This window comes from Podarcis vaucheri (genome assembly GCF_965113315.1).
Source record: "Podarcis vaucheri genome assembly, chromosome: 15".
In the NCBI taxonomy this organism is placed as follows: domain Eukaryota; kingdom Metazoa; phylum Chordata; class Lepidosauria; order Squamata; family Lacertidae; genus Podarcis; species Podarcis vaucheri.
Window position 1 is genome coordinate 2396784 of NC_138753.1, and position 23373 is coordinate 2420156.

Sequence of the window (23373 nt, forward strand, 5' to 3'; positions counted from 1 at the left end):
CAACGATTTATATAATACTCCCTACAAAATTTCTTTTAACCTGACAAGGGATGTTAATTGGTTACAATTGCTTTCCAAATATATCATAAACCTCTTCCATTAGGAAAGTCTGGTCCTGCCGGTTCCGAATTTTCCCAGCTAGTCTCGCCATCTCGGCATAGTTCATCAGTTTCTCTTGCCAAGGAGATTTTATTTTCAAGCCTTCTGGGTGACCCACTTTGACCCATGGAACGGTCCCTGTTGCAGGGGCCACAAAACTCTCCTTCCACATGTGTAAGAAACCCATTTTTGTGTGTGGCAGCGCCTACACTTTGGAACTCCTTGCCAATTGATAATCAGGCAGGTATATGCTCTTTTGGGCACCTGATGAAAACATTTTCAACATTAGACAAGCCTACCCACATATTTAGAAACTGGTGTGAGTTCTAATCTGTTTTAATAAGTCTATTTTTATTGTAACTTTTTAAAAGCCTTAATTTTTTAATTTAATTCTTCTTACCAATAATTTTTTCGTTTTATCTTTTTTTTGTAAACCGCTTCAATGTTTCTTCCCTCCCCACTCCACCCCCTGCCCGGTAGTCAAGCAGCGTATAATTTTCATAAAATAAATTTTAAAAAATGGCAACATTCGCCAACCTGGTGCTGCTTTGGACTACAACTCCCATCAGCCCCTGGGTGAGCGAGGAGTTTATGATGAGGGCTGCAGTCCAAACTTTTTTTGAAGGTCTGAGGTCGGCGAAGTCTGTCATAAAAAGCAACCGGGGGGGTCATGTTAGGGAGGCAGCCATGCCCCAGATCTTTCACCCTGAGACCTCCCACCTTTTAAAACTTAAAAGCAAAGTAAATAAATAAAAACTTTGCTCATAGGGCTCTGTGGCAAAGCTAGTGAAACCGCCTCCCTACCTGCCTTGGCAAGTTAGCAAAAATTAGCTATCTGTACATATAAACTAGCAGAGTGTTGTCATCACATTGGACCCCGAGGCTTTGAAGGGTCTAGCAATGGCCCCTGGAGGAAGCGCCACTCACCCGGTAGATGCTGGCCTGGTTGTGGATGGAATATAAGGCTTCCTCGTCCACTTCCTGGAACGGCAGAAGAACAAGGGGGTGAGCAGGGGGGGGCAACCCTGCAACCCCCAAAAAAGCAGCAGCACCGGTTGGATTGCAGAATCCCAACCCTGCGGACGTCACCCTCCTCAACTCACAGCTCCGCACAGCAAGGAACCCACCAACCGCTTTTTCTCGTTGAAAGCAAAGCATGTTCGGGCGGAACAAGAGATCGGGTGAAAAAATGCACCCAAACACTTAACACCCACCCACAAATGCCCCCTCCCCTCCTTGGCACTCACCCCGGGGTGGAACGGAGTGGAAAGGCGGGTGACCAGGTCATCCATCGGCTGCTGGCCAAAGGGCTTGAGGGCTCCAGTGCCCGGTTCATACATGGAGAAGGCGTGGCGGTCCCGGCGGTGGGCTCCCGTGGCCGTGGAGGCCACGTGGCTGTGGTCGGGGCGCTCGCTGGGGGGTGGCGCTGCCGCCGGGTGGATGGGCCCCACCTGCTGGCGAATCTGCATGTTCTCCGCCTGCAGCTTGTGGATCTGAAACGCGAGAGGAAGGGGCACAGGACTGTCAGGGCTGGATCCGGCCGAAAGCAGCTCATACCTCCGAAGGCGGAATCACAATTGGAGAGGATTTCAACGGATTGGGGGACTGGGTCAGAGCTAGCGAAGCTTATGCACTTATCAAATTTGTATACCACACATCATCCGCAGATCTCGAGGCAGTCCACAGCATAATCACCCAAGATAAAAAAACACAAAATACATTTTTTAAAAAAAATCAACTCCCCCCCCAACACATTCTAGGTTGCATCGAGAGAAGTCTAGTGTCCAGATGAAGGGAAGTAATAATCCCACTCTATTCTGCCTTGGTCAGATTCCTCCTGGAAAACTCTGTTCAGTTCTGGGCGTCAGAGTTTAAGAAGCTTGCTCCCTCTTCCATGTGACAGCCCTTCAGATATTTGTAAATGGCTCCCATATCTCCTCTCAGTCTCCCCTTTCCCAGGCTAAACATACCCAGCTCCCTCAACCGTTCCTCATGAGGCTTGTTTTCCAGGCCCTTGATCATCCTAATCGCCCTTCTCTGCCCCCCTTCCAGCTTGTCAACATCCTTCTTAAATTGTGGCGCCCAGAACTGGACACAGTCTTCCAGGTGGGGCCTGAGCAAGGCAGAATAGAGAGGGACTATGACTTCCCTTGACCTAGACCAGGGGTCAGCAAACTTTTTCAGCAGGGTCACTGTCCCTCAGACCTTGGGGGGGGGACTATATTTTGAAAAAAATAATGAATCAATTCCTATGCCCCACAAATAACCCAGAGATGCATTTTAAATAAAAGGACACATTCTACTCATGTAAAAACACGCCGATTCCCAGACTGTCCGTGGGCCAGATTGAGAAGGCAATTAGGCTGGATCTGGCCACCCGGGCCTTAGTTTGCCTACCCATGATCATTCTAGACACTAGACTTCTCTTGATACATCCCAGAATAGCACTAACTCTTTTTGCTGCTGCATCGCACTGCAGAGAACTATCTGGACCAAGAGTCATGACGTAACATAAGGCAGCACCCTCCATTCCCCTGGCCTCAGCCGTCGATCCCAGACCCTTCCTTCCGTCTGCCTTGTGAAGTTGCCAAATTTCACTGCGCGGTTGCTGCTCCTGTTCAGACCACTTCCAGGATGCTCCCTTCCCAACCCCCCAGCAGCAACCTGCCTCTCTCTGCAGCCGCCTCAGTTCATCGCTCAGGCTGTTGTTGACTTTCATCAGCTGCTGAACTTTTGCTTCGGAGGCGGCCAGCGCCTTCTTGACCTCCAGGTACTCCTGCAGCGTAATGGGACCATCTGAGAGGTCCGAGGAATCCATGCTCTTTTTTTCCAAGCAGAGAGAGAGAGAAAGAGAGAGAGAGAGAGAGAGAGAGAGCGCGCTCAGTGAGATGGGGTCATTACTGGGGTGGACACAAAAATGTTCCAGGCATAAAACAACATGCTTTGCGGAATGCTTGTAAATCAGTGCGGAATGCCAACAGCAACAAACCAAGCAGATTTTGCCAGGAAATGGGGCTCCCCCCCCCAACACCCCAGACAAAGCTGGAAGAATTTTTGCCCTATTAGTTTCTAAACTGTACTCTTTATTGCTTCATGTAATTTACAGATCTGTTAACCCCCCCCCCCTTACAAAGGTATAGGAACCAGATATTGGAACACATTTCTCCCCCAAGGATTGGAACAAAACGTGTGAATCGTGACCCTAAAAATCTGTTTCCTTAGGGAAAATTCTTCGAAATGACTACACAGATGGTATCGTGCTCCTTTGCAAATGTCAAAAATGTCATTCTCCAGCGTTGGAAGGGTCACAATAAGCGTGTTATCATTTATGGTGGGAATGTAAGTTTGGGCAAGATTTCTGGAATTTGATGGAAATGAAAGCTGTTACTCAGGAAACTAGTCCTCATTGCTGATTGCCACACATCACGGTTCCCTCCCCCCCTCTTTTTCCCAGGGGGGAGGCTTACCCGGGCGCGGTTATTGCGCCCTGCGTTGGCACTGCGGAGGGGCTCCTGGTCTGTGTCCTCGTCTGAGGCAACGCTGTCGTAGTCGTGTTGGTCGTCGAGGTCGCTGGGCCCGTGGAGGGAGGAGTCGAGGATCTCTGTAGGGAGAAGGTCACAACCCCGTAAACGGACAGGGTGGACCTCCAGCCCCCCTGTTCCCACCGCACCCCAGCTCTCTCTTGCCCCCTAACCTGTGGGGCTGGAGAGGCTTTTGCCCTGCTGCCGACGTTTGGCCTCGCTTAAGATATCAATGATGAGGGTGGCAAATTCCCGGGCATTGAAGCGGGCAAGTTTCTGCCGTCCCTGGTAGAAAGAGAGAGAGAGAAAGAGAATCATCATACCAGCCCAGAACGGAGACAGAGCTCAGCCCGGATCCAGGAGTAGTGATGAACACCCAGTGTCAGGATTAGGACTTTCTGCATTAAAAGACAAGACAGTTCCCCTCCTCTCCGTTTTATCTCACAACAACCCGGCAAGGTTGACAGGAGGTGACTGGCCCAAGGCCACACACATTGGGCTTCTTGGCCAAGAGAGGGATTCGAACCCTTGTCTCTTGCAGGTCCTATTCCAACACTCTAACCACTACACCCCACTGGCTCTCTGGAATCTGGGCAAGCCCCAGGATTTCCAGCCCTGGATTCAAGGACCGGATAGAAGCCCCAACCAGCTCTTTCCATCCCTGCCCTCCAAGAATTAGCCACTGCCTGGAGCCACAGTAGGCAGAGAGGGCTGGCCTCAGCCGCGCAGAAATAAGTAGGGTCCCACCCGCTTTACCTGATTGCGCGTTGCAGAATATTCGGGGTTCACGGGAAGGAAGGGGACTGCGCTGCGCTCCGTCACCAGGGTGCTGTGGTTCTGCGTCGTGAGCCAGACTTTGTAGGGAGAAAGGAGGGCAGGCAGAAAGGTATTGTTAGCCAACTGCCCTGCACAGACATATCTGAAAAGGTTTTGGAGGGCCAGGTAGCATCATCTCAAGACTCACCCCAATAAGGGGTGGGCAGACCACAAACGCTTTTGCTGGAAGGGAAGGCTAGATGCAGAAATATCCCCTACGCTCAGTCCAGTGTGTTTCAAAATGTCTGCACTGGGGAAATAATGTAAAATGGGAAATATAAGATTCTTTATTTTATCTATCTAATGGAGTGGACCCAATGGCCGAGAAGGCAGTTTCTGTGTGTGCTGTGGAGGGAAGTGAGGGACCCGTCCACCTGGGAAGGTAACCCATCTAGGAGAAGGAAAACTCTGATCCTAAAGCTCTGCTGCCTTGGAGATCTCTTTGGGAGAAAAGGCTCAGGAGCGAAACCTACACAAATTCAGAATGAAGTCCCTAAGGCGGTTGGAGGGCCCCTTGTATGCCTCCCTCCAGCAACTCCTGCAGCCATGCTGGTGCCAAACATCTTTCTCTGCTTTCCTTTAGACCACATCTTGACATCTGGGCAACCCAGGAGCTCCCTCTGCCCTGCCCAGGCTGGCACCCCAGGGAGGAACTGCAAACACAGCTGTTTGACTTCACCCGCAGAGGCACACTCCATTGGCTCTCGAGACAGACGGATGCCAACGTATTTTATCAGTGCCCCTGAGGAAGTTTGAAAGCAGCACTCATTATGGAACTTGCCAAACTGACTGGGAGACACTGAAACCAGAGAGAAGAGATGGTGGAAGAAGATTGGAAGAAGTTTAAGGAATATTTGAAAAATATATATGTTAATATTTAAATCTTAGAATAGCTTTGGAAGTGGATATAGGCCGTAGGGTTAGAAGTAGAAGATAGGGTATTTTAAAATAGTATTATTTGTAAGTGATAAAATGTGAAGATTTTTATGGTAAAAGTAAGCGTGATAGGAAAAAAAATGGTTAGAAATTATGATATATGTAAACTGCTAAAAATGAGGTGAAATGAAAATCACATAGAGGGGACTTGGGGAAGCCCACCTAACAATGTTTAGAAAAAATAAGGATAAGACAAGAATTTGTTTGTATTGTTTGTTTTTTTGTTTGTGTTGTTTATTTGTGTTATAAAATGAATTTAAAAAAATGGGGGGGGGAATGAAAGCAGCACTAACTGATGCTTCCACACGCTTTTACAGGCTCTCACTTCCTGTGCCGTTGTCTGCCCTATTTTGGAAAGAATAGGGCTAGATGCCGCCAAAGAAGAGGATTCAAGACATGTTGGGCTACACTAACTGAAACTTTCACATAGGCGCCGACTCTATGGGGCTTGAGGGGGCTCGAGCCCCCTCAAAAAAAATTTGGGGGGGCTCAGCCCCCCCAATAATCTCAGGCGGGCGCCCTTCCAGCAGAGCGCCGCCGCCGTCCCCCGCCTCCTCCCCACCTGCTCCCTCGCCAGCCAGCCAGCCGCGCGCCCTAATCGGAGAGCCCCGGCTGCCAAGGCACTGCCGGAAATCCCGCGAGAACGGGAATCCCGACTGGCCACACCTCCCAGCCAGCCAATCGGCTGGCTGGGGGGGCGTGGCTTGCCCTATTTAGGGCTGGAGCCACTTTATTTGCATATTCATGAGCTTATTTATTATTCATGAGCTTTCCCGGCCCCCCCCCCCAATATTTTTTCTAAGTCCGCGTCCCTGAACTTTCATGCCCCATTCCAGCCTCTCCCTTCCTGCACTGCTGTCTCTCCTTCTTAGGAAGGGACAGCTGGCCTGAAAGAGACACAGCAGTCCTTTCCCGGAAGTGATACGAGGTCCTCAGTGATGGCAGATCTGGTCCCTGCCTGGCCACTGTGACAAAACAGACGCAGAATGAGGTGGGTTCCCCTTTGGTCTGACCCAGCTGCAGGGCTCTCTTCTAAGTTCTTGCTGAAATCTCCAAGCCACTGCTCCGTAAACATCACTGCCTTTTGGGTGTGTATTATTAGCAATTCTCAGAGACGCCCAGATGACAAACCTCTGCCACTCGTATCTTTAAGTACCCTTGAGCGACACACTCACGCTGTCAAGGGCAGTTCCTTGTCCTATGAGCTGCCTCACAGGGTTGTTGTTGCAGGAGGATGCATACGCACACACACGACTACAACACAGGGAGCCATTGGGCCATCTAGCTCGCTTACACTGGCCGGCAGCGGCCCTCCAGGGGTTTCAGGGCAGGGGATATTCCTGGCCCTGCCTGGAGATGCCATTGGGGATTTAACCTTCTGCATACATGTAGCTCTACCAGTGAGCTACAGCCTTAAGATACAGGAACCTAAGAAGCTGCCTAATAATCAAGGAGCTACATGTATGACCTAGCTCAGTATTGCCAACACTGACTGGCAGAGGCCCTCCGGAGTTTCAAACCCAGCACTTCTGAGAAATGCCAGGGGATTGAACCCAAGTAATTCTGTATGCAAAGCAGGTGCTCTACCCCTGAGTTCTTCCCCTAAAAACAGAGCAAGATTCTAGTCCTCATGATTCCAAACAAAGGGCTGGTTTAAGCAGGAACATCAGAAACCACCTTATACCGAGTCAGGCCATTTGGTCCATTTAGCTCAGGGCTGTCTACACTGACTGGCAGCAGCTCTCCAGGGTTCCAGGCAAGGGGTCTTTCCTTTGCTGCCCAGGGATTAAACTTGGGACCTTCTGTATACAAAGCCTTACTCCCAAGCTGTGGTCCTGCTTCTAAAGTCAGGTTCCAGTCCTCATGGTTCTGCTGGAGTTTGAACCCGGGACCTTCTGCATGCAGAGATGGTCAGCAAATGAACCACAGCCTTTCCCCAGAAATATGATACTGCAAGTCAGACATGCATGCTCACAAGGAAGGCAATCTCACGCCAAGCGCTGGTGGCAGAGGCAAATTACTTCCACGTAAACATGTCCCGTCGCTGGACTCTTCAACTGGGAAAGGCCAGCTGCTCCTCTTTCCCCTTTTATCACCACCATCATCGATAAGAGTTGCGTCAAAAGCTGAAAATGCACTCAATGTTCCTGCTTCTCCAGAAACAAAACACCCGAACCGTGCTCCCCCCCCCCACGAAAAAACCCAGGCAAGTCCCCCAGCTCAACTCGCGCCACCCAGATCTCTCGGGGCACAGCTAAAAAGACAACAGCGCTTGTACAGATTACAACCTCCCTGCGGCCTTTTGGAAAGCCATCCCCTTTCTGCAGGCAACGTCTGGGAAGAAGCATAAATCCTTTTTAAACTGCAAGGGAGGAAACCAGCTACTCCCGAGTCGCAGGGAAAGGAGCAGCCTTGGCTGATGCCAAGACAGGGTGGGTGTTGGGGTGGGTGTGTGGGGTGGAATCCAGCCTGGGAGTTCTCTGGTCCCGAAAAGGGCTTGCAAGCCCCACCTCAAACTCAGCAGGCTCCACGAAAAACCCACCCACCTCGCCCAGGGACAGTCCAACCGCTACCCACCCCCCAAATGCACACGCAAACATCCTCTTACCAGCTTCGTCCGGACTCTGGTGCAACTTTTAGAAAGGGGCCTGGGAGTTTGCAGAGGGAGCAAAAGGGAAGATTTATCCCTGCAAAGGATTCGGCCGGCCAGGAATGAAAGGGGGGGGAGGGGAGGCCCGCTCCAGGGTGGCCGGGAAAGAGAGAAAGTGGCCACGTTCCCACAGAACCGCAGCCAAAGCGCTTCGTTCTGCCGCCTCGCTCTTTTGGGTGGGTGGGTGGGAAAAGAGGGGGGAGATTCGCTACAACGCAGGACTTAGCCTGCTGGAAGATGTCAGGCCTGCCCCCCCTTCCCGAACACCCCCCTTCCCACGCCGCTCTCCCCCTTTCCCTGCTCTCCCAAGGGGCTGGGTTTGGGGATGACTCAGCCACACGGCCAAGATTTCGGGCTTCGGGCCAAGGAGATGAACGAGCCGCGCCTGGGCAAGGAATCGCTGGCGGGGTGGTTTCTTCCTTTCTTGCCGGAGGAGCGGATGAAAACGGATTTGCAAAGATGCCAGGAGCAGCACTTTGTGGGGGGGGGGCAGCATGGAAGAGAGACAGAGGTCTGGTCAAAATCCTGCGTTCAAATCCTGGCTTGAGGGTTTTCCTACAATGGGAATCCAGGTGGCAGCTGTGGGAGACGGGATGCTAGACCAGACCCCCCCTCATTGCAGGGATCCCAGCTAAAGGATCCATCCAACCTCTGCTTTAAAAACCTTAAAAGCCTTTGGTCTGATCCAGCAGCCAGGATCTTCTTAGGCTCTGAGCTCGGACGCCAGCAACAGAATTCAGCTTTCGGAGAAGGTGACTTTTGGTTTTAAAGAGGCCGGCTCCCAGTCAGGAGGCAAGGGCTGTGTTAGCCTGAGGCTGATGTTGTCTGAAACATCTGCAGAGCCCCAGGTTTGGGAAAGGTCCCAGGCGATCTGCAAACAAACCACTGACCACTTTCCTCCCCAAAGCTAAACCGGGGGGCAGAGAAAGGAAGTGAGCCACACGCATTGTCCTGATTCAAGAACGCAGGAGAGGTTTCAATGGGCTGTGCAAACACCATGCTTTTTCCCCCACTCATTGCAATAAAAAAGTCCTGGGAAATGTACATTGCTGGAAATATAGCCCTGCATGGGGTAAACTGCAGTTCCCAGGACACTTGGGGGGGAATGCACTTTAAATGTGTCTTGCATGTACACAGGCTGGCGCACGGCAAACGTGCGCACTGAATTTGAGTCTTAGGAAAGGGGAGGTAAGAGTGGAGCATGCGGGAATTGCGGCAAGGAGCCAGCTTGCCCCGTATTTATTCTCACACCTGGGTCCCACTCTCTCGAGATGAAAACCAAACGCCAGACATTTTACACACACACAGACCAAATCTGAAAATTGCAACCATTAAGAACTCACACCAATCTTGACTACAACAACCCACAAATTAAAACAAACTTCAGCACCCAAACAAGACAGACCAGCAACAGCAGAACTAAATAATTAGAGGCTCTGGCCACATAATGCTCGGTTTGCTTTTGTAAAAAAAATACGGCAGCACCCGGCCTCTGGAACTCCCTGCCTCTTGACACCAAGAAGGTGCTTTCACTGTACATTTTCCAGCACCTGCTAAAAACATTTTTTGTTAAGGCAAACGCAGAATGCCGACGTTTGTTTTTATTTGGTTTTCAGCTTATCGTTGGTCTTAATTTTCTTTTGTAGGTTTTTAACACTTGTGTTTAACTAATAAGGTCCTTGTTTTGCCCTTTTTTTTGGCAAACTGCTTAGAGTTTTGCTTGCTTGCTTTGCAATCAAGTGTTATGTAACTTTAATGAAATAAAATAGTTTTTTAAAAACAACAACGAACACCACCCACCAGAATAAAACACCAAACTAGTTTAAAAAGCAGGCAAAGGGAGAGGGGCGTAGAGAAGGGGCCCCATTGGAAGGCGATGGCATCTTTTTGCCCCACAAACATCCCTGCCTCTTTTTCCCAGGGCCAGCACAAGACATTTTTGTAGCCTGTAGTGCAGAACAAGATGGCAGCAGCCTGCGACCACATGCAAAAGACATTCAGACCAGCAGGAAAAATTTCCTTTAAGTGTCCTCTGTCTCAAAAGAAGGTGGCAGGCAAGCTTAAGGAAGGAGCAGAAGAAGGCCTTCAGGTTCTCCATAAGTCACCTCACACCCCAGAGTTGTCAGAGTGTGGGGGGAAAGACAGCTCTCTTCCCCCCCCCCACAGTGGACGCCAATGAGCAGAACACACAAGAACCCTGGCCCAGCAAAATGATTCCAGGCGGCTCTTGCAATTGAGCCAAGTTGCATTGATGCCCCACCCCCCAACTAATAATCTTTAGTCTCTTCTTGGAGTAAACCACTAAAATACTTTATATAAAAGGGGTGGGGTGGGAAAAATCCCACGTTCTTTCATATTTCAGAACAGAAACTGCTATAACCAAAGTTGGGGCAGAGGCTTAATTGTAGAATTGCAGAGCTGGAAGGGAACGAAGCGGTCCTCTAGCCCAACCGCAGCAATCGCAGTTAAGGGGAGAAAATGTAAGTTTGGGGGGAGAAAATACAAGGTGAGAGGAAACAGAGAAATAAGTTTGGGCAGTGGCACTAGAGCAGGCACAGGCAAACTCCGGCCCTCCAGATGTTTTGGAACTACAATTCCCATCATCCCGAGCTAACAGGACCAGTGGTCAAGGATGATGGGAATTGTAGTCTCAAAACACCTGGAGGGCCAGAGTTTGCCTTTGCCTGAACTAGAGGGTGTTTGGAGGGAGTCTGGATGAAGCCAGAGTTCGAATCCATCCACCCCCCCCCAAATAATAATAATAGATTCTTCCAATGATATTACCACAAGCAACTGAGTGCACATTGCCACCTAAAGGCCAGAGGAAGAACTACAATGAACAAACTGATTTTTAAAAAGGGGGAGAGAGATTTTATCAGCCCCTTATTCATAAGTCTTCAAGCTGGGCAAAGCCTATAAGCATTGGAATCTCCTTGCCCCCCCCCAAAAGACCAGGAGGATATGACTGAGAAAGGGGAAAGCCCCACCCTCACTCAACAAGGGGTTAGACTAGATGACCCCCCCAACTTCAAGACCCCCACCCCCAAAACTCTTTACCTGCATCATTCTCCCGGCGATCCACTTCATCGTAGACATCCATGGCGAGTTCCTCAAAGAGACGGTTGCTTAGCTATAGATAGATAGATAGATAGATAGATAGATAGATAGATAGATAGATATTTGGGGTGGGAGGGGAAAGAAATGAGTTAAGGAGTCGGTTCATTAACAGGGTTCCAGGTGGTAATTGGGGAAGGAAAGTGTCAGAGCAGAGAAGGGAATGGTCTCAACTGGGCGGTCCAAACAGGGAAGCGTTGCTTGATGGTTACAGCCAGCCAGGGGCCAGACTTGTGAGTAGGAAGTAATCCCATGATCCCGAGGTTACCCAAGTAGGTTGTGGGGGTGGGATTCCCGGGGGGGGGGAGAGTGCAAGGGGGCAGGGTGTGGGTGCGTGTGCGTGTGCTAGAGGTGTAAACGACTCTCAGATTTCCCCAAAGCTGAGGTCACTGGATCAAGTTCATCAGTTTTGTCGAACTAATTAACCTCCATAGTTTTAACTGGATTTCTGAACAACTGTGCAATCAATGACTTTGAATTTCATTGCGCTGTTATGTTCCTTGGAGATGTGAGATGCAGGAGAGAAACTTGCTTTATAAACTGAAGGCAGCCCTGTTTAGGGAAGCGTTTAATGTTTAACAGACCACTGTGTTTTAATACTTTGTTGGAAGCTGCCCAGAGTGGCTGGGGAAACCCAGCCAGATGGGCGGGGTATAAATAAATTATTATTATTATTATTATTATTATTATTATTATTATTATTATTAACAACTACTTAACACTATATTCCAAAGAAAATCTAAAGTACCGTACTTTTCCGTGTATAAGACGCCCCCTAATTTTGGGGACTCCAATTTCAGAAAATGGCCCAAAGTTTTTTGGGGGGAGAATTGCCAGAGCTGTTGAGCTTTTTGGGGTGCGGTGCGGGTGTGAACGCAGTAAATCACTAACCTGACGAGTGCAATCGCTCGCGCCAGCTAACAATCGCTCGCGCCTGCTACAAGCATCTGCCCAGTCACCAACAGCAGAAGGAAATAGCAAGCACAATTGCCGCAGCGGCAGCCCGTCCTCATCCGCCCTTGCCGCAGCCGCCAATCACACCACAAATCCCCAATGACAATCTGCAGCTCGCGGCTGCAACCAATCACCCCCCCCCCCAGTTTTTAAAGCTTATTTTTTATTTTTTAAAAACCTAGTCTTATACACGGAAAAGCACGGTCACTTTTAAAAAGCAAGTAGAGGAAGAATGCCTCTATTTGGAAGAAACTGCCCCCCAAGAGAGAGAAGGAACGTCTTGATTCAAAAGAGGCACCCCCCCCCCAAGAAGCAATGTTTCTATTTAAAAGAGGTTTTCCCTCCAGAGACAGGGGAATGCCCTTATTTCAGGGAGGGGAGGGGATCTGCAGGGCCTCCAGATGTTGGGAGGCTTGTGTCTCCCAACTCCCATCCTTCAGCAACATCTGGAGGGGGCATGTTGGCTCCCCAGTTCAGGGGAAATAAAACAACACGTTTTCAAGGGGGGAGAAAGCCTGGGGCGGGGAGATCCGTTTTTGAACTGGCCACGGGGGCCTCCTGACTCTCTGGGACAAGCTTATGACACCCCACCCAGGAGCCTCGCCCCCCCCCCCACAACAAAACCCAGAACCGTCCTCAATAATCCCTGGAAGAAGACTCACCGCCTGCAGTTTCTTCTTGGCTGCTTTGGCGAGCTCAGAGAGGTCCAGGCTGAGGGGAGAAGGGCAAAGAAGCCGTCAATCTTCTTCCAGCGGAAATGAAATGGGGGATCAATGCCCATTTCCATGCACCCCACCAACACACACACACCCCTTACATCCTCCAAACGATGCCTGCCGCCAGACCGTTCAAATCTGCAGAATACCCCCAACGAAGAAGTTGCGACAAACAGATTTGTAAGGGCTGGAGGTTTTTAAGCTGAGGGTGGATGGCCATCGGTCAGGGATTCCTTAGCTGGGATTTTTGGGGTTGGGCTAGATGAACTTTGGGGGGCCCAGCCAACTCTACAGTTTTATTCCGCAGGGCCTGTAAGACAGAGCTATTCCACCTGGCTTTCAATCTGAATTTAGCCTGATCTTTTATTCCCCTTCCTTCCCTCCCTCTCCCCTTTTTATGAAGATTACCCACTCTGGGATCCCATAGCTAATTCTCCCCTGGTCTCCTCGCTGGCCCAAATAGGACTAACTTAGCCAGCTAGCCCTGGGGATCATCTAAAGTTTATTGGATGGATTTCCCCCCGTAAATTGATTATAGAACTTTGAATTTATTGTTATTCAGGCTTTTATACTGCATTTTATGCTGTTTTTTGTTGTGTCACAATTAAGTGTTTAAAATTTGCTGATAGCCGCCCTGAACCGGGAAGGGTAGTGTATAACTAAAATATTATTATTATTATTATTATTATTATTATTATTATCATAATTGAGGGGGGAGGCAGGTTCATCTACAGACCGATGGACGCAGGTGAGAGCGCGCTGGAGATTATAGGCCCTTCTTATGCCCATTTATATCACACTTCTGTCCGGTTTCCATACGACTTTGCTTGCCGCCAGTGGTGGCGGCATTTAGCCAAATCTGGCTAGCCACAAATAGAAGCAGGTGCTCCTGGACTAGGTGGGCTCCAGCAGTCAGGCTCTCTTCGCACCCCTAGACCCTTGGGCAGATTCTCTCAAGGGCGACCTTCTAAGCATTCATAATCCTGGGGTTTTTCCAGCCCTGCAGAAGACTGGGGGTGTGGGGAGAGACTGACAGGCCAAACACGGTCACAAAAATATTCTATTTATTCCCACCCTCCCTGCCATTTTGCATCCAAACTCCTCCAAGCCCACCCCATAAAACAGGCACTGATAATCCACGTTATATCTCCCTAGACCCCACAGAAATTTGGAGGGCGTGTGTGGGGCACACAGGGCGACGGTGGCGTCATGCAGACGGAAGCTGAAGCCTTGGTACCTTTGAGACATGCATTTTGGGCGCACTCTGAACTCCGAAAAGGCAGCGAGGGGTTGGAAAAAGAGAGAAGTGAGGATGTTAAGAAAAAACAAACAAAAGCAGAGCGTTATGTAGCCAAAGGGTGGGGATTCGCACTCGCCTCCTGAAGGTCTCGCAGGTGCTCACTGGGTCAAGATATCAAGCCAGTCTCTCCTTGCCTAACACTGACCCAGACTGTGCCCAAAACTGAGCCGAGGGATGCAGTGAAGGGGGTTGGACTAGATGACCCTCGTAAACCCTTCCAGTACAATTCTATGCTTCTAAGACCAAAATACGCCGCAGTCTGGGGGCCTCGACAAGCAGCCAGGGCCCCCTGTATCTGGTGCAGAGGATCCCCCCTTTGGGGTGGGTGAGAGCGACCCACTTAAGAACCCTCCTCGGAGACGTCAGAGGGGCCACCACCACCCAGCCCTCGAGGCAGAAGCACCCAAAGGTCAGAGCTGAGGAGCAACGATGGGGCAGGCTCTTGATTCAGCTGTAGACAGCTCAGTTGGTCAAGCATGAGACTCTTAAACTCAGGGTTGTGGGTTTGAATCCTGCCTTGGGCAAGATTCCTGCATTGCAGGGGGTTGGAGTAGATGACACTAGCGGTCCCTTCCAACTCAACAATTCTATAATACAGTCGTAGTTTGGATCCCCAACGCCGTTTTGGCTCCTGAACGCTGCAAACCCGGAAGTGAGCGTTGCGGCTTGTGAACGTTCTTTGGGACCCGAACATCCAGCGGGGCTTCCGATTGGCTGCAAGAACTTCCTGCAGCCAATCAGAAGCCACGCTTTGATTTCTGAACATTTTGGAAGTCAAACGGACTTCCGGAACGGATTCTGTTCGGCTTCCGAGGTACGACTGTACCAGGACGCGGTTTAGGGGGCCAGGCCAGTGGTTCTCAAAGTGAGAGGCCAAGAGGCAAGGGGGCAGCAGGGGGCGCAAACGACTATCAGACTTTGAAATAGCTGGCCTCCCTGCATCAAGTCCGCCAGTTCTGTTGAGTTAAATGGTTTCAATTGCATTTTGAACAAACATGCCATGAATTGTCACTGTTCCCCACCTGTCTGCCATTTGCGGGATGATGTAATGCCCATTCTTGTGGTCTGCGTAGAGAGACAAAATAAAGAAAGGAAATGGGTTGAGTGAGATCAAAAGCGGCTTTTCTGAATCCAGTCACCCTGCCCCCCTTGCACAGAGGCAGGTTCGCTGGCTCCCTGGGACCCCTGCATTGCAGGGGGCTGGACTAGATGACCGCTGGGGGTCCCTTGGCCGACTCTCTGGTTCCACAAAGATTAGCATGATGGCTCATTCCCCAGCACCACCGAAACATACATTCCCACTTGCTCTGCTGCAGCAGAAACAGGGAATGCCAGGAATTATTTGGAAAGGTAAGGGTTTTAAACAACAACAGCCATGCCATCATTACGTGTGAGCGAAAGAGCAATGGCCCTGTGGCGGAGTTTCCTGGGAGAAGAGCAACATAGAGGAAGTTCCTAAACAGAATCAAGTCACACCACTCTTGCCTTAACAGTAAACACCATTCCAATCACTACATTTTTTAATAAAGCAAGAAAAATAGCAATATTGCACAAAAGGGGATCTTGGGAAAGGACGAGCGAATCACACGAGCAGAGCAAAACACCTTATCCTGAGTCAGATTCATTGGCTCATCTAGCTCAGTGTTGTCTACACTGACTGGCAGCTGTGGCTCTGCAGGGTTATTTTTTGGAGGGGGAGACGCCGGGAATTGAATTTGGGGCCTCTAGCATGCAAAGCAGACGCTCTCCCAACGAGCTGCAACCCTTGCCTTAAAAATTACCGTACTTTTCGCTCCATAAGACACACTTTTCCCCTCCTAAAAAGTAAGGGGAAATGTGAGTGCGCCTTATGGAGCAAATGCAGACAGGAGGCTCTGCTCAGTGTTCCCTTTAAAGAGCCGCGTGGAGTGTGTGTCCAGCTCTCGGGGGCTTTTCCCCGAGGAGGGAGAAGGGCAGCCGCGCTCCCTTTAAAGGGCGTGCTGAGTGTGTGTGTGGCGCTTGCAGGCTTTTCCCTGAGGAGAAGCCTGCAAGCGCCACACACAGCTCCATGCAGCTCGTGAAAGGGAGCGCTGAGCAGAGCCTGGAATGCATACAGGCTTTGCTCAGCGTTCCCATTAAAGAATTCCCCCCCCTTGCATTCCCCCTCTAAAAACTAGGTGCATCTTATGGTCAGGTGCGTCTTATGGAGCGAAAAATACGGTAGATGTTGGTCCTTATGGTTCTGATTTAGGAGCCGATTTAAATAGGAACAGGGGAAATGCTGTGTGTTAGCTCGGAGTGTTGCAACTTTTGCATGCTGAAGGTCTCAGGCTGAATCCTGGACATCTCTAGATTGGGTTGGGAGAGATGCTTTATCTGAAATCCTGGACAGCTCCTGCCAGGCAGGGGAGACAACCCTGGACTAGGCGGGCCAGTCGTCTGGCTCAGCGCATGGCAGATTCCCTGTTTCCGCTCTGCAGCTGTTTTGTCTTGAACAGGGACCCCTCCCTGAGCCCCCAGCTCATCTGTGTTCAGAAGGGAGGCTGGACAGGCCGCTCAGCGGGAAGCTGCTGCAGTAGGAGGTTGTTATCCCAGAGGTTCGGCTCCCTCCCGCTGGAACAGTATGCGGTTCTCTTACCTGGCTTTCGCCCGCAGAGGTAGAAAGCCAGCCTGTCCGTCAGCTCGTACTGGCATTCCACCAGGCGTTCGGCCAGTTCGTGCTGAGACGCCTGCCTGTGGGGAGGGAGGGAGGGACAACGGTCAGACGAGGTAGGGAAAAAGAGGGAGAGGGAGGGAGGGAGAACCCACCCCAGTAAACAGGACTCGTTACAAACTTAACACAACAGAGCAGATCTGCTGCAACCAGGAACCACAAATGGGTAACCATCTAATAGACTGCTGATAGGTAAAGATAAAAAGGTAAAGGAAGCTTTTAATGTTTGATGCATTACTGTATTTTGATATTTTGTTGGAAACCGCCTAGAGTGGCTGGGGAAGCCTATTATTATTATTATTATTATTATTATTATTATTATTATTATTATTATCATCATCATCATCATCATCATGCCCTGGACGGTTAAGTCCAGTCAAAGGCAACTATGGGGTTGCGCCACTCATCTCGCTTTCAGGTTGAGGGAGCTGGTGTTTGTCCACAGACAGCTTTCTGGGCCATGTGGCCAGCAGGATTAAATGGCTTCTGGCACAACGGGACACCGTGACGGTAACCAGAGTGCACGGAAACACCGTTTACCTTCCCATCGCAGTGGTACCTATTTATCTACTTGCACTGGTGTTCTTTCGAACTTCTAGGTTGGCAGGAGCTGGGACAGAGCAATGGGAGCTCAACCCATTGCGGGGATTCGAACCGCCAACCTTCTGATTGGCAAGGCCAAGAGGTTCAGTGGTTTAGACCACAGTGCTACTCTGTTAATAAGCAACATTGGGCCAGCAGTGGGAGGGGCTAGAGTCAGAAGTGGGTGGGGCTCTACATGACACCCTCACCTGGCGTAATCGATGGGGCTGCGTCCGTTCACGTCAGGCGCCCCGGGGTCCGCCCCGTAGACGACGAGCAGCTCCGCCTGGAGGATCTGGCCCGCCTTGGCAGCGACGTGCAGGGGCGTCGTCCCTTTCTCCTACAAAAAGCAGAGGATTTTGCTCTATCGCCGCACACAGCGCATGCCCAGAGGCACTCTTTCTCTTTCCTGGCTATTCTACAGCCGGGCTCCGCCAGTTAAGCGAAAAGGGCAGATATTCCAAGACCCAGCAGGGTAAGAAACCCGACATTGGGAGATGGGCAGTGGCGGGGGCTCACCGGGTGGAAGAAGTTGGCCTGGGCGCCCAGGGAAAGAAGGCGCAGGCAGGTCTCCAGGTTCCCCGTCCGGACGCTTGAATGCAGTTGCTGCGGAGGAAGGAGGACGGGGAGGAGAGAGGTCAGGTGGAAGGAAACACAAAGCTATCTACAAACATGTGCACCCACAAACAGGCCAGCCCCCCACACACTGAGGGACGAAGACTCCAGAAAACAAGATCTCATATACCCCATTTAATCCCTCTCAACCACTTCAGGCTTCGAAGCTGGCATGGTTACAGATGCCACACAATACTCATTCTTCATTTGTAAGAAATCCATGTTTTAGCCTGACAGCTCCTGTCCTTTGGAACTCCCTGCCTAGTGACATCAGTCAGGCGCCTTCGCTGTGTACTCCGTTCAGCAGCTGCTAAAAACTTCTTTGCTTAGGCAAAGCCCGACATGTGTTTTCATCTGGTTTTTAGCTTATTCCAGTTATTATTTTTTTGAATTATTTTAAATCGTTGCTTTTAACCTGTGCTTTTTTCGGGGGGGGGGGGACGCAGGGGTACGCTTACCCCTAAACATTTTGTGAATCTAAGTTTGGCCTCACTGAGGGGCAGTATTTCAATAGGAGTAGGAAAATGAGAGCACCCCTAAACATATTTTTTTTTTTAAAAAAAAGCACTGCTTTTAACTCTGATGGTTTCCTGGCGTTGTTCTTTTCGCAAACCCCTTTCAGGTGCGCACGCAGAGGTGTCTACCTTGCTGAGGTCCTTGGCGGTGACGCCGTCGTCGTCTCGGCACGGGAGTTTGTGGACGAAGGCCAGCATCTGGTATTTGGCACGGATGAATTCAGACTTGGTGGGGCTGCGATACAGAACAGGAGCAGATCAGTGAGGAACCACACTAAGGCGCCGTCCGCACTACAGATTTAAAGCACGATTATACCACTTTAAACAAACATGGCTCTCCTCCCCAGAAGGAATCCTGGGATCTGTAGTTTGTCATGAGTGTTGAGCGTTATTAGGTGACACTCCCCATTCTCCCCCTCACGGAAGTACAATTCCTAAAGTGGTGTGACCATCAATTCCTCTTCTTCAGGGAACTCTGGGAATTGTGGCTCTGTGAAGGGCACAGGGGGAGGGATCTCCCAACAATGAACTACAATTCCCAGGATTCTCTGGGGGAACTGTTACAACTGCTTTAAACGAACTGCGCAGGTGAGGCCTTTCTCCCCTACAGGGATTTATTCATAGCAGTGGCCTTGAGAAGACTCAGGTAGTCTGGAAGCTCGTCAAGCTTCTGGATAATGAGGGCTAAAAGCACCTCTGCACATGACCAGAGGCACTCTTTCCCTCTCTGCTCTACCTCCTCCAGCACAAGCTTAGGGCCCTGCCCTGGGAAGGCGCTAATTCTTGGTTTGAACATTTTATTAAAAACAACAAAATATGGAAGGGGAAGACTGCCTGCAAGGCAGAAAACCATAATAATAATAATAATAATAATAATAATAATAATAATAATAATAATAGTACCACCAAGAAATGCAATTGAACATAGAGACCTACAAAACATTTTGACAGCTGTTCGTTGTTTTTGCCTTCTTCCATCATCATCGTCATCATCATCTCGTAGAAATGTAGAGTTGGTAGGGACCCCAAAGGTCATTTAGTCCAACCCCCTGCAATGCAGGAAGCGCAGCTAAGCTGACAGGTGGCATCAGAATTTAAAGCCATCAAAGCGATGTGCAGAGCAAGAACAGAATGAAACTTGGATATGCAAGCTCTGCGAAGGGCAAAATAAACTCCCTTTGATTTTGCAGTAGCTCAAACGCTGTCAGAAATGATCTGTGGGTCCCTTACCACCTCAGACAACCCACATATCATTTCTGAAAGAGTTTGAACCCTCTAAGTTATTGGGTGAAGTGTGGAAATGACCGACGGTGTCCATGTAAATCTTAAATCTGATTCTGCCTGATCTGATGCCCTTTGGATGCTTCGCACTACAATTCCCATCAGCCCCAGCGTCAGCTAGCCATGCCTGCTGGGGATGATGGGAGTTGTAGTCCCAAACATCTGGCAAAGGCGGAGTTATGACTTCATCGGGTGTCTTCTGCAACCAGAGCTGCTCCTGCTCCTTTTCCAACCCTTTCAGATGTCCGCTCCAAAATAGGCAGAGCTCTTGGGTCTCTGCTCTCTCTGCTGCGGTCAGCAAGTTCAAAATTAGTTCCCCGCTTCGTTTGCAGAACTATTAAAAGGGCCCTTGCAGGAGGCTGAGATGTCTGAGTAGGCCAGGAATATGGCCACAGATAAAGAACAGAGGCATAAAGGATAGCTCAGTCGGTAGAGAATGAGACTCTTAAAGGGTTGTGGGTTCGAAACCCATGTTGAGCAAAAGGTTCCTGTGTTGCAGAGGGTTGGACTGGATGACCCCCGGGGTCCCTTAAAACTCTACATGTCTATGAGTTGATGATCAGAGAGGCCTTGGGAGAGTGTGTAGAACAGCTGTCCCTAACCTAGCACTCTTCAGAGGTTTTGGACTACAATTCCCAATCAGCACAGGTGCAGTCCAAGACAAAGCCAGGATACCTAGAGCTGGTGGGAGATGTAGTCCAAAATCTCTGAGAGGCCATCAGGTTGGCAAAAGCAGATTTAACTCTATACAGAATTAAAGGAAGAGCTTTAAAACTGCCCTCATCCTTTGGGTTGCACGTTCTACCTTCCAATTCCAGATGGATGATAAAAATGATAAGAAAAATATTGAAATGTGACGTTCCCTTAGATCCAGCGTCGATACTGCTCAACTGTACACTGCCTATCACATGCAAAGAACATTTAAGGGACTTACATCAGATCTGCTAATGGCTCAAAAGTTACATTCTTGGAACGAATGCTTAATAAAATTTGGGATTTGGCTACAGTGGCAAAAACAATGATGCCTCAAGAGCCAGAATTGCAAGTGAATACATAAAACAATTCTGGGAAAATTGGCTGCTCCTATGTAATATTGACATCCCACGAAAGCAAATTCAAGTAGATTTTGAGAGGTTTTTAGAAGAAATATTGCAATTTTACACTAAGTTGTATTTTCTTGCAGATTGTTACGATTTGCAGCAATCTTGTCTGGGGCAGTGGAGTTGTTAGTAACTGTCAAACAATGATTATTTTTTAAATGGTTCCAGTTAAGAATGAGTTGTCAGTGGAGGCTAAATGGTCCAACGTTGACATTCTGAGTAACACAGGGATGTACCAGTTACAGGTAGGTAGCCATGTTGGTCTGCCGTAGTCGAAACATAATAAAAAAATTTCTTCCAATAGCAGCTTAGAGACCAACTAAGTTAGTTCTTGGTATGAGCTTTCGTGTGCATGCACACTTCTTCAGATACACACCTGAAGAATGTGTATCTGAAGAAGTGTGCATGCTCACAAAAGCTCATACCATAACAAACTTAGTTGGTCTCTATGGTGCAACTGTTAGGGATGTACCAGAAAATCATAATTACAGCTGGCATCTTCCAGCGGCCCCTCCCTTCTCTACGCACCCCATATCCCCCACAAAAATTAAAGAATGGTCAATGCCCACCGCCATCCCTCCTTGCGGGAGGAATGATCCCCACCCCTCTCCCCAGGTAGGTACCCCCCCAAATCCTCTCCCCGTCTACCCCCTCCCCCAATCCACCGGGACTCACTGGACTTTATCCTGCGGGTTAGCCTTACGCTTCCCGCTCTGGACCTGCGCCGGATCAAGCAGCGAGTGTTCCCATATAGAATTGGCACCGTTACTTGCGAGGGTGTGCACCATCTGAGGATCGGGGGGCAGGGATTGGGAGAGTGGGAAGAAAAAAAGGAGAGAAAAATCAACAGGGAAATGGCCAGTTTACCTGCAGGATCACCTTGTTGCATCGATGCCCATCTGACCGCTTTGGCCTGTGGAACTGGCATTTGTTACAGGTGCCCGAATAAATTCTCCTTTTAACATGCTTGTAAGAAACCAGCCTCTGTGGAACTCCCTGCCTGTTGAATTCGGTGTACTTGTTTTCGGCGCCTGCTATAGGCACATGCCATCCAGGTGTGTAGAATTTCGAGATTAAAACACATGTCCTTTTCAGCATGTCGCTGCTTGTAATTGTCTTTCGATTGCTTTTAATACCTGCTATTGATTGCTTTTTAACATTACAGGCCTTGAAGGTCCTCTCTGAATTATTACACGGTCTGCCTCCTCAGTGCCCCCGTAGCTGCTGCAAAGACTGTGGCCTGGTCCCCCCCAGCCCCAAAGCTGAGCAAAACTTGTTTAGGAACAGAAGGAGAGCCTGATGGATCAAGCCAAAGAGAGGCCCCTACGCCAGAATCCTATTTTCGCGTCGGCCAACCAGATGCCCCAGTACAAAACTCTGAAGTAGGACCCAAACACGAGAGCACTTTTGCCTGTTGCGGCTTCCATCAACTGGTATTCAGAAGCATTTATGCTTCTGACTGTGGAGCCGGATAGTAGCCACTGTGGCTAGTTGCCATTGATAGCCTCCTCCTCCATGAATTAGTCCATTTCTCTTTTAAAGATATCCAACTCGGTGGCTGTCACTGCCTCCTGCAGCGGGGAGTTCCACAGTTTAACTGTGCAAAGAAGTCCTGCCTTTGGTCTGTCCCGTATCACACAACACGCAGCTGCATTGGATGTCTATGAGTTCCAGCACATGGACACACAATTATGACATACATAAGTTCAGAAGCTTCTTTCACATCGCCTCTGATTTGCCTTCTTTCTAATTTGAACACTGCAACCTTCCTTCCCTGGGGATCCTCTTAATAATTTTTTTTTATTGCATTTTGGTGTGCTGGAAAGAGAGATGGAAGAGACAGGCCCCTGTCCCCAAGGAGATTACAATTCCTCTTTAACCAGGCCTTTACACATTTCACTGATTTTACAATCATTTTGACATTTCAAAACTTCCTTCCCCCACCGTCTGCGGTTCCTTAAATTTATTTTTAATATCTTCTGCATATCCAAATTAACTTAATTTGTTCATTCATTCATCTTCTTTAAACATATACCTTATGAAACAGCAGGTTATTACAATAATCCTGCCAATGTTTTTAATCTGTTTACAATTTATCTGTAAATATTCAATACACCATTTCCATTCTTTTATAGAAAGTTTGCTATCTTGATTTCTTATTCTTCCGGTAAGTTTTGCCATTTCTGCATATGGATTATGGAATATTTTGTCTTTTTTATATTGTAATTTTAGGTTGTAAATTGCCCTGAGATCTACAGGCATAGGGTGGTATACAAATGTTAACAACAACAACAACAACAACAACAACAACAACAACAACAACAAGAGTTTGGATTTGCTATCCCGCCTTTCACTCCCCTTCAGGAGTCTCAAAGTGGCTAACATTCTCCTTTCCCTTCCTCCCCCACAACAAACACTCTGTGAGGTGAGTGGGGCTGAGAGACTTCAAAGAAGTGTGACTGGCCCAAGGTCACCCAGCAGC

The 23373-nt window shown here is 49.2% G+C and overlaps 1 protein-coding gene across 4 annotated transcripts in view; it reads right to left on the minus strand.

Moving 5' to 3' along the window:
* Positions 1–23373, minus strand: part of GIT1 (GIT ArfGAP 1) — a 49330-nt gene that overhangs the window by 5491 nt on the left and 20466 nt on the right. For 2 of the 4 annotated variants that reach the window (XM_082201765.1, XM_082201764.1), the window contains exons 3-17: positions 21567–21679; positions 18640–18745; positions 17900–17986; positions 17590–17720; positions 16724–16818; positions 15129–15171; positions 14044–14070; positions 12753–12801; positions 11080–11152; positions 4377–4474; positions 3794–3905; positions 3567–3700; positions 2768–2920; positions 1347–1592; positions 1027–1080 (exon numbers count right to left, since the gene is read on the minus strand). In XM_082201765.1, coding sequence (XP_082057891.1) covers positions 1027–1080; positions 1347–1592; positions 2768–2920; positions 3567–3700; positions 3794–3905; positions 4377–4474; positions 11080–11152; positions 12753–12801; positions 14044–14070; positions 15129–15171; positions 16724–16818; positions 17590–17720; positions 17900–17986; positions 18640–18745; positions 21567–21679 — 1521 coding nt within the window. The remainder of the gene's footprint in view (positions 1–1026; positions 1081–1346; positions 1593–2767; positions 2921–3566; positions 3701–3793; positions 3906–4376; positions 4475–11079; positions 11153–12752; positions 12802–14043; positions 14071–15128; positions 15172–16723; positions 16819–17589; positions 17721–17899; positions 17987–18639; positions 18746–21566; positions 21680–23373) is intronic. The other 2 variants (XM_082201767.1, XM_082201766.1) reach the window with 1 other exon arrangement.